The sequence below is a fragment of the Metarhizium robertsii genome (assembly GCF_000187425.2).
Source record: "Metarhizium robertsii ARSEF 23 chromosome Unknown MAA_Scf_5, whole genome shotgun sequence".
Classification (NCBI taxonomy): domain Eukaryota; kingdom Fungi; phylum Ascomycota; class Sordariomycetes; order Hypocreales; family Clavicipitaceae; genus Metarhizium; species Metarhizium robertsii.
In genome coordinates this window covers 2,151,535-2,165,711 of record NW_011942193.1, presented here as the reverse complement: position 1 = coordinate 2,165,711, position 14,177 = coordinate 2,151,535, and the positions used below count along the sequence as shown (strand labels likewise).

The following is a 14,177-nucleotide window of genomic DNA, read 5'->3' as shown; positions in this document are numbered from 1 at the left end:
GGTGCAGCGAATAGCCGGGACATTTTGATCATCATACATGCACATTGACAATTCCAAATTTCTTGGTAGGTTCCCTTGGCCCTTGCGTACAACACAGACCGTCAACAACGTCGTGAACGTTTCCTTGTTTGCCAGGCCCGTTGGTTGACCGTGCTTGGCCTTGCAAATGAGCTCATCGATTCAACTCACCGTGTCTAAATAAAGATTGAAACCTCATTTAGATTGTCCCAGTATAACAGCAAACACATATGTGGTATGAGGGACAGCGAGATATCACAGTTGGCCAAGCTCCTGAAGACGGCCTTATCCGTGAAATGGCCGTGAAAGATCCAACGTCGCTACGGCACGTTGGCCTACTTTCAAATGTATTTGCCAAGCTTCCCAACACAAAAGGTTAAATTGTATCCGCCATCATGGTCATCAGATCCTCAACTTCACATCAGCTCACATCGCCGCCAACACAGCCCACAAACCGCCAACCGTCAGTCAACCACGGGATCTACGAGCTTTAGAATCTCCCAGGACAGAGTTATGAAACCTCTCACTGACTTACACCACAGTCTTTCGATTGACCCCCGAGCTCCGGCACCATGCTTTTTCATGTGGAGGAGGGAGGTGGTGTGGCCACCGCCACCACAAACGATGCTACCAGCCGCATCGAGACCATGCCAGTCGACTTGGAGATGATATGATGCATCACGCCACTGCCATATGTCACTGTAATGCCCTACGGTACATGTATTTAAAAGGAAACGGGCTTCCGCACAAGAAAGCTACACACACCCGCCGCCGCCAAAAGATTCGCAGCTCTTGCAAGACCTGACAATGGACCCCAACAACAAGCCAGCGGCTTACCAAGTCCCCGAGCTTTTATTTCACACCATCCTCACAGTAATTGACTATAGTCACGACGCGTCCGGAGCCAGCCGTACGACATTTGTACTTGGAACACACGGGACTCTGGAGGCGGCGAAAGCCTTTGCCGCCCAGTCCCTCGAGACGCTCAACTTCAAACCCGACGACTTCCAAAAGTACAATGTGCGGTCTTCGGGCGAAGAGGCTCCCGGCAAGACTTGGATCCACGGCGATGGCGTCCTAGCCTTTGCCCGCTCCTTTGACGGCCAAGAGCTTCGCGTGAGCATCGACACCACGCCCAACAATGAGTCCCTCTATGCGAGCACAGAGGACGGCAAGATGAGGCTTCCCGAAGGGGCGCAGTTCTTGCACTACGTGGTCCAGACCATGGTGGACTACAACGTCGACCGGAGCGGCAGCCTGCAGCGGACAGAGATCCAAGGCGTCTATGTTCATCGCGCGGACGCCTGGACGGCCGCGCACAAGTGCCTCGACCGGTCGGGGTACGCCGAGTACGACTGCCGGGGAGACGCCGAGTTTGTCGAGCAGTGGCCGTTTGGCGAGAATGTCGCCGTCCATGCTGTTTCGGAGACGGGCCAGAATTACCTTGTTGCGGTGAATACGCCGCCCCAGCACAAGCACGACATTAAGAGGCACGGTCGGAAGAAGTCTGCGTCGTGAGGAGTCGTCTTTTTTTTCTAATGGGTGTAGGTGGTTGGCCGGCTGGGGAACTGCGCCAGAGACCAAACGTTGACCGTGTTGGACTCGAGAATCGTCCTTCGTGCGTCTTGCTTGGATCCGTTGCCGAGGGGGGGGGGGCCAAGACGACATTTTTGAACATGCACGCGGCTTGGGACCGAGTTTGAATCTGGTATACGCCAATAAAATGGATGCAGGTAGTGTTTCAATCTGAATGTTTCTTTTTATCTGACGAGACAAATTTCACAAGAATATTTCAGTGAATAACCATGTGATCGAGTATGGGATCCGGACGTAGGAGGTGGAAATCACTCCATATCGATCAACACCTTGAGTGCCCCAGTCTGGCCTGCCTGGCCGAAAGTCTTGTATGCTTCCTCCATCTGATCAAACTTAAAGCCTATTCAAAACGTTAGCATGCAAATGCGCTGGTACGTGTCAAGTCCAGACATGAGGAGAGACGCGACGCACGATGTGTAACCAGCCGCGCCGCCCTGAGCTTCCCCGACTCCACCATTCTCAGCAGCATAGGCGTCGATACTGTGTCGACCAGTCTTGTTGTGATGGCTTGAGACGATTAGCAGGTTTTCGGATCTCCCCCGTACTCGGCCAGACTCACAAATATTCTTGTCCCACAGACGGTCCAAGAAAAGATCGGCTTTGCTTCCGTGGACACCGACATTGGCGAGCACTCCTCCAGGAGCGAGAAGCTCCTGGCATAGCGCAAACGTCGCCGGCACTCCAACCGCCTCGATTACAGCATCGCACCCCTTGCCGTCTGTCAGCTGCTTGACACGCGCAACTGCATCCTCGGCCTTGTTGTTCACGGTGGTGGTCGCGCCAAGTTCCCTTGCCGTCTCCAGCCTCTTGTCATCTATATCAAGGACAATGATTTTGGACGGCGAGTACATCTGCGCCGTCATCAGCGCCGCCAAGCCCACGGGTCCTGCTCCCACCACGGCGACGGTCGAGCCGGGCTGGACTCTGCCGTTCTGAACACCACATTCAAGACCCGTGGGGAAAATGTCACTGAGCATCACCATGGCCGCATCGTCCACACCGGCAGGGATCTTGTAAAGGCTAGAGTCTGCGTGGGGAATTCGCGCATATTGCGCCTGCGTGCCGTCAATGGAGTTGCCTAGGATCCAGCCGCCGGTCGTGCAATGGCTATACATGCCCCTGCGACAGTATTCGCAGGCGGCACAGCTCGAGATGCATGAGATGAGCACGCGGTCCCCTGGAGAAAAGCGGGATACAGACGATCCCGTTGAGGAGACTACTCCAATGCCTTCGTGGCCGAGAATTCGTCCAGGTTGGCATGTTGCAACATCGCCCTTCAGGATGTGCAGATCCGTACCACAGATAGTCGTCTTGGTGAGCTTGACGATGGCATCGCTGGGTAATAAAATTTCAGGGTCTGGCTTTTGCTGGATAGACACGGAGTTGGCGGCGCTGTACACGAGGGCTTTCATGATGGTCAAGTTGGCTGTCCGTGCAGGTTGGGGGTTTGGGGACCGTTGTTGTTTTTGCGAAGCTCACTTGGGACAGCCGGTACGATTTAAGAAGTATTCTGGCGAGAGAATGAGTCTATTTGTGAGGGAAATTGAAGCTTCCTTTCCATCGTGTCCGGTTCCTAGTTGTGCCGCCGATGCTGCATAGGAATGGCGTCAGCGTCATACGACGACGGGTCCAATGGTCTGGCCCGTTGCGGCGTTGACGTTCGGTGGCGTTGTCCACAAAGTCAAAGACCTGTGATGCCACGATGCCGGACGGAATCCGTGGAGCCATAAGATGACATTGAAGGTGGGCGGTGACCTGCCGAGAGCTTAAAGGGGACGGCGAAGCAAACCTGTCGGTTGGCATGTGGAGGGAGAATTGTGTCCCCGCCGTCCGAGAACGCTCTTTTCCATCCGGGGTGTTTTGTACGTGGCCAAAGTTATGCGGGGATGGCCTTGCCATCATCAGTGGAAGAGGGATAGCACGATGCAGAGTCGTCTCAATCGAAGTTAGTTGGGAGAAGTGTACGGAGTTCTTGTCCACAAACCGCAGGTTGACAATCGCGTGTTGCATAACCCTAACCCTCGGTCTCGGTAGCTCGGACCGGAAAGTGGGGTGGCGCCCCAAAGTCAGTGCAGATTTTGAAAACTTGCTCCATTCTTTTGTTTCCCTTCTTCATCGCAACAGCATCCTCACAGCGTCGTTTCCAACGGCGCCAGGCATTCTTCCTGAGTAGAATCGTCATCAATAGAGGAATCCATTGTTGCTAGACAAACACAGCCGCTCGTTTGAGGGTCGTCGTACGCAAATCCTGTGACGGCTTCCCATGGTAATCGTGGCGACATTGATGCGATTGCAACCCTGTAGCAGAGGGACGGCTTCCTCAACATGATTTGGTTTGGCTTTATTCATCTTTGATTGCTATTGGGCTTGTCTGTATTTCGTTGTATTTGCACTCTCGTACAAGCTTGTACATCTCCATCGGTTTGGCAAGCTTCATATTTAGCAGCGAGCCCATCCTTGCAGTTGTTGACCACGGCTGTAGTCTCAGCACGGCTTCCCCTTTGTGGCCTTGGTTCCAAGCGCTTCTTAGATTGGCTCTTCATTAGCCATGTCGTTCTTGAATGTCGATGGCGGTCGGCACAAGTAGTGGTTCGCCTTTCTCCATCGTTATCCTAGCAAGGTTCCGAATTATGGCCTTGAGCACACATCCAGACGTCACACATGTTCTAGATTTACTTTAGGAAATTCTCGTGTTAATATTCAGAACTTGCCCGCTCATGGTCGGTCGAGCTTAAACTCATATAGAGAACTCCATACAACGGTCAAAGCTTTCTCCGCAGGTCCAGCCTTCCAATAATCCTGGCATCTTTCGTCACCTTCGGCAGCAAGTTTCAGTCAGGGATCTCCTAGACGTATCGGGCATGATTAGTTCACCATTTTCCCTACTACTTTCACACAGTGCGTACGGGTTCCTGCAAATCAACTAATATCAGTACGCTGGTTAGTTATTACTCGGAATGAACTTACACAGATGCGACCTCCGCAAGTCGTCTCACAGCAGATATGACCGGCAGGACACGGGTTCTGTGGGCATGCGATGATGCACTCGCTAGATGGCTAGTTGCCTTGTCAGGCGTCTGGTTATTGTCACTCATTGCATATTGTAAACTCACTCTCCTACAGGCTGGAAATCGGCCTGCCAATCCGACTCCTGCGAGAACAGTCACAATAATAGCAAAGGTTTTCATGGTGGCCAAGGTTAGATGATGTATGCAGAAACTGCTCATGCAAGACTTGAGAGAGTATCTTCGGGTTGAGAGCGTCCTTTTATTTACAACCCCTTGCGTTCGGTGAGATTCAGCGGCTTCCATCTGAACTGCTTACCCGACTCCTTACAGCTAGGTTGTTGAACATGAGTCGAAACTGCAAATATTTGTCCAATGACTGATAGATGGCGCAGTACATTTCACCAATAGCCACAGGCCGTAGACCCGATGGCCCGAGAGCTTGTTTGGGATGACACGGCAAATCTGGTGCCGAGTATTGCCAATAGTTCTCGCCAACAGTAAGCATCGCTCCCACGGAGAATTCGTGGTGCGACCAGCCTTTGCCGTAACCGTCGTATTCCCAGCCTCGCGTCATCTTTGATTGCGGAGGGAAAAAACTGTATTCTCGGTAGGTTCCCGTAGCTGAAGAACTCGAAAACACTCTATGCTATTTAGAGTCCAGGACCGCATTGTCTAGTCGTATCTTTCCATACGAGAACAGTAACAGGCTTGCAGATCATCTTGCACTTCCTGCTCTATCAACTTACAGGAACGATGACTTGTTCAGTAAGTCTCGCGGCCATCCATGATGACCCTACTATCCGGGCGGTTCTTCAACAAGGCTGCCAGAATCTCCGCCCACCGCTTATGTTTTGAGGTGACATTGTCTTCAAGCGTCTTTTATCAAATGTAGTGAGCGCTTACTGCTTCAGAGTTTTGATTTCTCAGGTTTAGAATGTTCCAACCGCGTGAGGTGGCTGCCTCAAGAAGAGCTCATAGCCATAGATTCTTCCTCTAAAAGTCCATGTAATGAGAACGCATCAAATACTAGTAGCTTGCCCACTAGATTTTCATACAGATTATAAGCCCAAGACGAAGGATTCGTTTACTCACTACCGAAGCGGCCCTAAGCTAGGTCTAGTCCTTGTAGTTCACCAGCATTCCAAACGGTGGTGACTCCAGGAGGGCTATCTGGGTCCGATTCAGATTAAGGAAAAGATTGCCCATACCCTCTCTGCGCGAGACAACCGCAGCTAGCGGCTGGTTGGTTTATTCGGTTAATTCGGCATCGGCACGAATCAGAATGAATGATACCTCGACCCGGAACAGAACAGAAGAGAGGCTATCGCCAGAGCCCATCCTCTGATTTACCTCAGACATGGCATGATTGACTCTGGTAAATCAACCACAAAGAAGAAATTGCACCCTCTTGTCATCTGCCACTAGGAATTTCTATATGGTACACATAAATGCGCGATAGGATACTAAATGCCAGTCACTTACACCTCGCAACCGTCCCCCTCAACAACCCATCCCCTCACAGAGCAAACACCAAGCCTACTACTCAGTATTTTCTCACCCCCACAGACAGATGGCGTTTGCTCGTGCTGACGCTGCTTACGCGACTAGTCCGCAGCGGACACGCGTCCCAGCCAGCCCAGCAGACGCCCCAACTATGACGCTTTTCAGAACTCGACACCAAAACCATCATCACCACTCACCCAATCTCAGCTTCACCCCTCCCACTCCAAAAAGAAAAGGAGGGGTGGCATCCCCAAACCCGCCATCAGAATACTTTACCGCTCTGACAGCTAATTCCATTCACAGCACCTCATCCGCCTCCCTCTCCGCGTGGAACGACATCACCGCCCCCAAACCCACATCCAGCATTGACGACTATGTCGCCTGTTAAGGAGCAGCCGCCTCCATAATTGTCCGAAAGATGTTCCTAATGTCCCCGGGATCCGAATCACAGATAATAACGCCGCCACTAGCGTCCGCCGCCGAAGCACTCGCGACGTCTCCCAGCATCGCCCCCAAGGAACTCGACTCGGCACGGCATCCTCTTCTGGCGATTACTACACACAGACCATTACCTATTTCAGCATCTTTGTCTTTTAGAAACCCGTTGTTTTATCGAGACATGTGCTTCGGACGCTGAAGGGCCGCGGATTAGCAGCAAGCCAAACATGAAAAGGGGTCTGGTCAGGGGCTACGATTCACAAGCAAGGCATAGGGGTCGCTTCATCCCGATTTGCCCATCGTGCCACTTCCAAGGCTGCAATTCGAGGCATGGATAGTATTGGCGAGGGAGTATTCAGTAGCAACACCCGACGATATAGCTACGTCATATACAGTGGGAGGCAAATATTATTTAACCAGATCGGGTACCTGACTATCGCGCTCTATATTATAATACACTACAGTTGATTAGTGTATGCGTCTCGCTGAGCAAATATATTCTGCCACAGACTGTAGCTAGACGTGATTATTGAGTTAAATTCTCGGAATAAACACCTGTATCGAAATTGGGCCCACACTCCCTTGACTGTAATACGCCTATCAAAATGCAACTCCTTTTTTAAAAACACAAAAAAAAAGCACGTCTTGCCCTACTCGAGCTTGTGGTAACGTGAAGGCACAAAAGGCATCTTGGTAACGATGCCTTTTCTCTTACGTCCGCGGACCACAACATCCAGCTCAGTACCAGCCTTTTGCAGACCATCCTTGACGTATCCCATGGCAATATTCTTGCCTAGAGTAGGGCTGGGAACACCGCTGGTAATCTTGCCAACTGGCTCGCCATCCTTCTGGACCTCGGCGCCGTCGCGAGCAGGAGCGCCTTGGACAACAAACCCGACACGACGGCGCTCGACGCCAGCGCCACCCTTGCTCTTGGGGGTCAATTGAGGAATGATGACCTCGGCGCCGTGGAAGCCGCCAGTGGCCCGACGGTCCTTGGGAATGACCCAGGCGAGACCAGCCTCGACGGGGGTTGTGGTGTCGTCGAGGTCGTTGCCGTACAGACACATGCCAGCCTCCAGACGGAGAGAGTCGCGAGCACCCAGACCAGCGAGCTGCAGACGCTCAGGCCCAGCAATCTTCAGCAGAGACTCAACGGCGGGGGTCGTCGACTCCAGGGCGGGATACAGCTTGCCATTGAAGGAGATTTCGAACCCGTCCTCGCCTGTGTAGCCACCGCGGCTGATCAAGACGGGATGCGTCTTGCTGCCGTCAGCCAGCTTGAGATCAGCATACACAGCGTTGCCAAAGTACAACTTGTCCAGGTTGACCTCGCTGGCCAGGGCTTCCTTGAGAATCTCGGCGGCCTGCGGACCCTGGAGAGCAACGAGGCCGGAGCCGTCCAGTCTAGTCCACTCAACACCGGCCCCAAACTTTCCCAGCTCCTCATCGAGGTATTTGCAGTCCTTTTCGAAGCATGCGCCATTGGTCACGACGTAGTACTCGTCCTCGCCAATGCGGGTAATGACAGAGTCGTCGACGATGCCACCGGTTCCGGGCCACAGGAACGTGGTCAGCTTGCTCTGCATAATACCCTGGTTGCTCCATCCAGAGGGGGTCAGCTTCTCAAGGAAGGCGGCAGCATTGGGGCCCTTGAAGATGTGCTGGACCATGTGGCTGACGTCAAAGAGCGACGCATGGTTGCGAGTAAAGTGATGAGATTCGGCGAGTGAGGCATTGGCATACTGGACGGGCATGCTATGGCCGGCAAAGGGCACCATCTTGCCCCCCTGCGCAATATGCAAGTCGTACAAAGGAGTCTTCTTGAGATCCGCGTTGGCAGTGTCGGAGGCATATCGGACGTCGACGCGCTGCTGGTACACCTTGAACGCTGGTATCGCCGCAAATGAGGTGTTGAGTCGGCTCTTGGTGAGAGAGGCCTGAAGCCGGGGCGCAGCCCGCACAGCGTTTCCAAACCCCTTCATTTCGGTCAATGACGGTTATCTATAAGACAAAAAATGCAGTTGAGACAGGCCAGTGACTGGAAGAAAGGGAGGATGAGGATGAGGAGGGGGAGGGGAAGAATTGGAATCAAAATGTAAGAGAAACATCCATTGACACAAGCTAAGGTGGTGTGGAATTCATGACTGATGAAATGCTCAATTGAGTAGGAGCTGTGGTGGGGCTCGGGTAACCACGGACTCTCCGATATCGAACCGCGCTGGTCCCCGGACAAAATGAGAGGCACCGCGGCCCCCTCTAAGCAATCAAGCGCCGCCGTCCGATATACTCGGCAGACCACGAGTAGTATTTCCATTACCTGATTTAAACCACATCACCCACTCCACACACAACGTGATTGTTTCCGTTGCGAGCGAAAAAATCACAGCTGGTTTCGATTTAACACTGCTCGTCTCCATAGCCCCCGACCCCCGACCCCCGGCAGACCCCAGACGAGTCCCCAGCTTTTGCTATGCCAATTAGCCACACTGCCAGATATACGCGGATGCCCCAGTCAGCTGTGCCCGTGATCTAAATTACATACTGAGTACATTGTAGGGCGTCTACTAGTAATAAATAACCTGATGCCTGCTGCGCATTACAATACCGAAAACCTACAATGCAGGCCGTCTCACTTGAAACCTATTGGTGCTCAAAACTGTACTTGAGCCAGCCGCCCAACGCCCGCAAACTCTCCCATCGCACATTCTCATCGTCACTCTGCATCAGCTCCATGACCCGAGTCTTGAGGCCAACCTTTTCCAATTGGTAGCGCTTCTCGGGGACTTCCTTGACCAGGCAGCCAATATCATTGCAGGCAATAGCGAGGACTTGCTTGTCGTTATCCCACGGCTTCTGCATGATTTCGGCAAGCTTTCGGGGAATCTCGCCGTTCTCAAACTCGAGAATTTTCCTGGCATTCTCCGCCCAGAATACTTGGCTTCGGTGAGGAGGCGACCAGCGGAGGTGACCAGAGTTTACCTCGGCAACGTATTCGTCAAAAGTTGTCTTGGTCTTGGTATACTCGTCCAGCAACTCCTTCAGGCTCTGCAAATCTTCCAGCAGATCGGGGTCCGTCATGTGGCGACTGCCAAGGTTCTCCAAAAGAGCCGGCAATCGGGCGAGGACGGCGGTGGGAAGAAGCGAGGTTTGATTCTTTTCGAGTAAGTTGTACAGCGTAGATAGGATGAGTCTTGTAGTCTTTTCCTTTTGAGACAGCCGTAAAAGATGAGTGTAAAGCAAAATTACGTCGTACTCGCTATTCTGGTTAGCAGATGGAGCACTCTCCGTAGTCCTCGCCAGGACACTTGATACTTACTCGTTCAGGTCGTCGCCAATCTCATCAGCCTCAAAGCTCAGCTGCCAAATAACGAGCAAAACGTGGTACAGCAATTGAAGACCCACGCCACCACCCAGAGACCCCTCAAAGCCATTGTTACGAACGTTGACGTTGCCACTCCATAAGTTGGCGGCGGAGTTTCCACCGTTCCCAATGCCGGCAGCAGTCTGCAGAATCTTGACAAGAGGCTCAACCGTCTCGCTTCTCTGGTTCCAAAACTTGTGGCGTGAGGATCGGCCAAAGAGGAGTGCCGAATACTCCTGTACGGCAATATCTTGCAGGCCGGCATCGGTGCTCTTGGCTAAGCCAGACAGATAGGTGAACACCACGGGTAAGGCCTGTTCGGTAGCTTTAGATTCGTCCCGAGACAGAGACATGAGGGTCGTCAACGCGTGAGACGTAAGCAACGGAATCGGGTCTTCGGTGGTGTTTGAATGCAGCAACGGTAGGAAATGCCTGTATGGGTCGGTGTTCTTGAATAATGCTTTCGCCAGAGACGGGACGGCTATAGGCAAGGGCCAAATTGTCAGCCGAGAAGCATGGTAGAAGATTTGGCAGGTGCATCCAGCCGGGAGCTGCCTCCGCCTAGATCACAAGAGAGCATACCATCAATCAGATCCCCCAGAAGAACCAAGATATATTGAATCACGTTGGCATGCTTGCCTGCAGTCTCCAGCACACTTGGCTTGCCTGGGCCGCCAACAAAGAGCAGCCTGTATCCATCGAAATCGCCTTCGACAACTTCCTTTCTCTGCTCGAGCTTCTTTGCCTTGTCGACAGCACGAATCTTTGCGTACTGCTCTTCGGTAAGCGTACCTGCCCTCACGGCGCCGTCCCATGGAATTGGCCGTTGTCGAATGTTGCTCTGCAAGGAGGCTAGATAGGTGGGCGGATCGAGCGACATGATGGCGGCGCAGTTGTCGTCGGAGCGTCGCACAGGCGACGACTGGTATTGACCAAGTAGGAAACTAGGGGCTGCAACCGGGAAAGAGGAGATTCAGTGCTATGGGCGGGCGGGCGTTGGCGATGGATGTGGACGTAGTGCCGCTTGAGGCTCTTAATGAGATGAGGTCAATGATGCAGCCAACCAGCGAAGCGTCACAGTCAAACAGCCAGGGAAGCTCTGGAGCCGGACTGGAGGTCTCAGCTGCTTATGCCCCACCCAATTGCCAAGCTTCACGAGGGAAGCAATTGCCAGGCAGGCAAGAGCAACGGCTCGACCTGCGGCGGCCAGCTGTTACCCGAGGATGCGCCGCTGCCGGCCTCACGAGCCCAGCCACCAGACCTGAATCTTTCCAGTAATAATAAAAGTCGGGTATTGCCCAATGAGTTGGTCTCACCAGCTGAGATGGCCATGAATAAGCTTTTACCGATCGAACAAGTGCCGCCCGCATGCATGTGTCTTGGGTTCGGCCTTGCCGCATCCCGCTGTCCGCTACAGGGCCTCGAGTTTAGGGAAACAAACGGGCGTCCGCCATCCAGCGGCAATACATGGTCTCCATTATCTCTCGAAGATGAGATCTGAATACGATATACATACTCCGTACGGAGAGGGTAGTAGATGGTTGAACGGTTGAACGGTCAAACGATCGAACAATGCCTTGGCGAGGAAGCTAGGTGTCACCGCCATGAAACCAGGTACCAGCAACATGCAGCCACGCACAGCACACGAACTGCTCCAGCATCGATACCCGATCATCCAGTAATGAAAGGCCATGCAACCATTCTCACAGCACTGGTCAAACAGTCGGTTCACGAGGCCGCGTTAGGTGCCGATGAGTTGGCATTGCGGGCCGTTGAGTCCAATGTCCGTCCCCGCCTAAATTCATGCGTTTTCTTGGACACCGAGAGAGCTTGAGCTTGGGTACGGAGTAATAATGGTGTGGGTGGTTGGCGCCCTGGCAACCCCGGCAACCCTGACAGCTGAAGCCATCGGACAAAGCAGCGGAAGGACAAGAAGCACAAAAATATCACCGGCTGCTGGACCAAAATCAAGAATGAGTTTCACCCATACTCCGTATTGGACCCCTGAAATTAATAAGGCATGGTTGAAAAAAAAAATTAATTAAAAGTTAGTTCTACTGAGTAGCTCCTGGGAAGCCCCTGGTCCTTTGTTTTGAGCTGGGATTACGGAGTAGAAGGTGACGTCTTGGTGCCAGTCGAATTTGGAGGGGCTGGGCCACTTCCTCTGCATCCAAGCGGGAGGAGGTTGGGGATGCAAGCCGAGACAGTCGCGGCCAGACCTGCAGCCTCTTAAAATCTCCATTATGCGTGACGCGCCAGACGTTTCTCTCTTTTTCATGCATTGTGCAACAAAGATAGACTATTGGAGTGAATTGTCACTTATTGTTGTTTACTTCGTTGGCCGCTGACTTTGCCCAGCAATTCCTTGGCTTTGGGCCTTTTATTCGCAAAGCTCGCGACTCCAAGAAGCTTCTACTGTTGATCTCTCAGGCGTCATAAGCCTCGACAGCGTCACACCCGCTCCCGCATTCCAGTGGGCATTCCTGGCCGCAACTCGTCTCGCTCGGCCGCCATGCAAAACCCCATTCCGGTCTCGTCTTTGCCGGCGACGGGACGGTTGTTCTTCTTGCTCGGCGCCACAGCCGCCATTGTCTCCGCCTCACCTTTTCCTCGGAATGCCGTCAACGACTGGGGCTTCTCATTTCTCTTGCAACGAGATGACTGCGCAACTTACTGCGGCTCTGAAAAGCAGTTTTGTTGTTCTTCCAACCAGGTCTGCACAACCCTAGCCGGCAATGTAGCTACCTGTGCGCCTGGCGGCGGCGGCTCCTACGGCGCATACACTACGACGTGGACCGAGACGAGGACTTACACGAGTACCATCATGACGAATTGGGCTCCGGCGCCGACTCCGATACCCGGGGTCGATTGCAAACCTCAGAGTCCAGAGCAAGAAGCCTGCGGGTCGATTTGCTGTGCTGGTTGGCAAACTTGCGCCTTCAAGGGCCAGTGCTCCTCGCGGCCGGGATATCAAGAGCCCAGCACCATCGTCATCACTTCGGATGGTGTAGTCACGACTCGATACTCTGCTCCTTACCGAGTCACCGGCACCACGACTGTTATCGGCAGCGGTACTCGAAGCGACCAGTCCTTCTTCACAGCCACGGCAACCACCACCTCTGCGGGTTCAACTTCCACTAGCGATGGGGATACTATCGGAGCTGATGGCAGCAACAAGGGCGGAACTGGAGGCGGTTTGAGCGGTGGCGCCATTGCCGGTATTGTTATCGGCACGCTGGCTGGTGTCGCCCTGCTTATGCTTCTCTGCTTCTGCTGCATCGCCCGTGGTATCTGGAACGCCATCTTTGGCCGGAAAAAGGAAAGGTCTGAAAAGGTCATCATTGAGGAAGATGTCCGCTATTCACGACATGGCAGCCAGGCACCGTCTGCCTATTCCCGCCGAGACCGCCATTCTGGATGGTTTGGTGGCCGTCCAACATCTGTCGCTGATCGCCGCCCGAAGAAGTCGGATGGAAAATGGTGGTTGGGCCTTGCGGGCGCAGCAACGACCCTGTTGGCTTTACTCAACCTCAGAAAGGATAAGAAACCTGTTCGACGGCCGCAGTCTTCACGGTACACTGATTCGTCGACCTACACGTATTCCGACGTTACATATATGAGCCCAAGTAAGTTTATATTGCGACCTGTCTGTTCATTCCTCTGGTCAAACACTGACCAATTTCTAGGCAGCTCTAGTTCAGGACGACGAACCCATCGTACCGGTCGAACAGGCCGGAGCCACCGCAGTGATAGCCGTGGCGGAGCCTCTTACTACTCTCGTGCCACCACGCGCCGACCCTAGAGTGGTTGCTCGATTGAGACGCGTTCCGCGCTCAAACCCCCGTATATTTCGCATTCTATGGTGAACCCCGTATCTGTATTTTAAGGGGCACCTTTGTTTTTGTTACCTATAGTTTTCTCTGCATGTAATGAGCTGTGGCGTTTCGGTATTATTTTGTTGCATTTCACAGTTGGCTGGTTTTGACACGCTGCCCAAGGTCGGCTTTCATCAGTATAAAATGGACACGTTTGGGAATGAAGATATGAACTAGAAGACTGGATATGAGGAACATAGAAGATGATGGTTGCTGGACATGGACGAAATTCTTTGCACATAGATGACGGATACAACACCTAGGTAGTTTGGCGACTTCCGCCTATAATGGACATGACACCAACAACATTTGGTTCCAATTTTCCGTACTGCTGCTTCGTCTTATAAATTGGTGCAACTGGCGTCGTCATGGAAC

General features: G+C 52.9%; 5 protein-coding genes across 5 annotated transcripts; 2 read left to right on the top strand and 3 right to left on the bottom strand.

Annotated features, from left to right (window-relative positions):
• Positions 1 to 825: 825 nt before the first annotated feature.
• On the top strand, positions 826 to 1,536 carry MAA_04006 (uncharacterized protein; the record flags this gene model as incomplete). The annotated part of the gene is made up of 1 exon (XM_007822004.2): positions 826 to 1,536. One exon carries the CDS (start codon positions 826 to 828, stop codon positions 1,534 to 1,536), a length of 711 nt encoding a protein of 236 aa, XP_007820195.2.
• A 326-nt stretch (positions 1,537 to 1,862) lies between these two features.
• On the bottom strand, positions 1,863 to 3,026 carry MAA_04007 (alcohol dehydrogenase GroES domain-containing protein; the record flags this gene model as incomplete). The annotated part of the gene is made up of 3 exons (XM_007822005.2): positions 1,863 to 1,954; positions 2,026 to 2,121; positions 2,174 to 3,026. The coding sequence occupies 3 exons, from the start codon at positions 3,024 to 3,026 to the stop codon at positions 1,863 to 1,865; spliced, it is 1,041 nt and encodes a 346-aa protein (XP_007820196.2).
• Positions 3,027 to 7,213: 4,187 nt separating this feature from the next.
• MAA_04008 (aminomethyltransferase) lies at positions 7,214 to 8,548 on the bottom strand (the record flags this gene model as incomplete). Its single annotated transcript, XM_007822006.1, has 1 exon — positions 7,214 to 8,548. One exon carries the CDS (start codon positions 8,546 to 8,548, stop codon positions 7,214 to 7,216), a length of 1,335 nt encoding a protein of 444 aa, XP_007820197.1.
• Positions 8,549 to 9,206: 658 nt separating this feature from the next.
• On the bottom strand, positions 9,207 to 10,807 carry MAA_04009 (vacuolar ATP synthase subunit H; the record flags this gene model as incomplete). The annotated part of the gene is made up of 3 exons (XM_007822007.1): positions 9,207 to 9,822; positions 9,883 to 10,408; positions 10,510 to 10,807. 3 exons carry the CDS (start codon positions 10,805 to 10,807, stop codon positions 9,207 to 9,209), a joined length of 1,440 nt encoding a protein of 479 aa, XP_007820198.1.
• Positions 10,808 to 12,439: 1,632 nt separating this feature from the next.
• Positions 12,440 to 13,729, top strand: MAA_04010 (uncharacterized protein; the record flags this gene model as incomplete). The annotated part of the gene is made up of 2 exons (XM_007822008.1): positions 12,440 to 13,553; positions 13,614 to 13,729. The coding sequence occupies 2 exons, from the start codon at positions 12,440 to 12,442 to the stop codon at positions 13,727 to 13,729; spliced, it is 1,230 nt and encodes a 409-aa protein (XP_007820199.1).
• Positions 13,730 to 14,177: the final 448 nt, after the last annotated feature.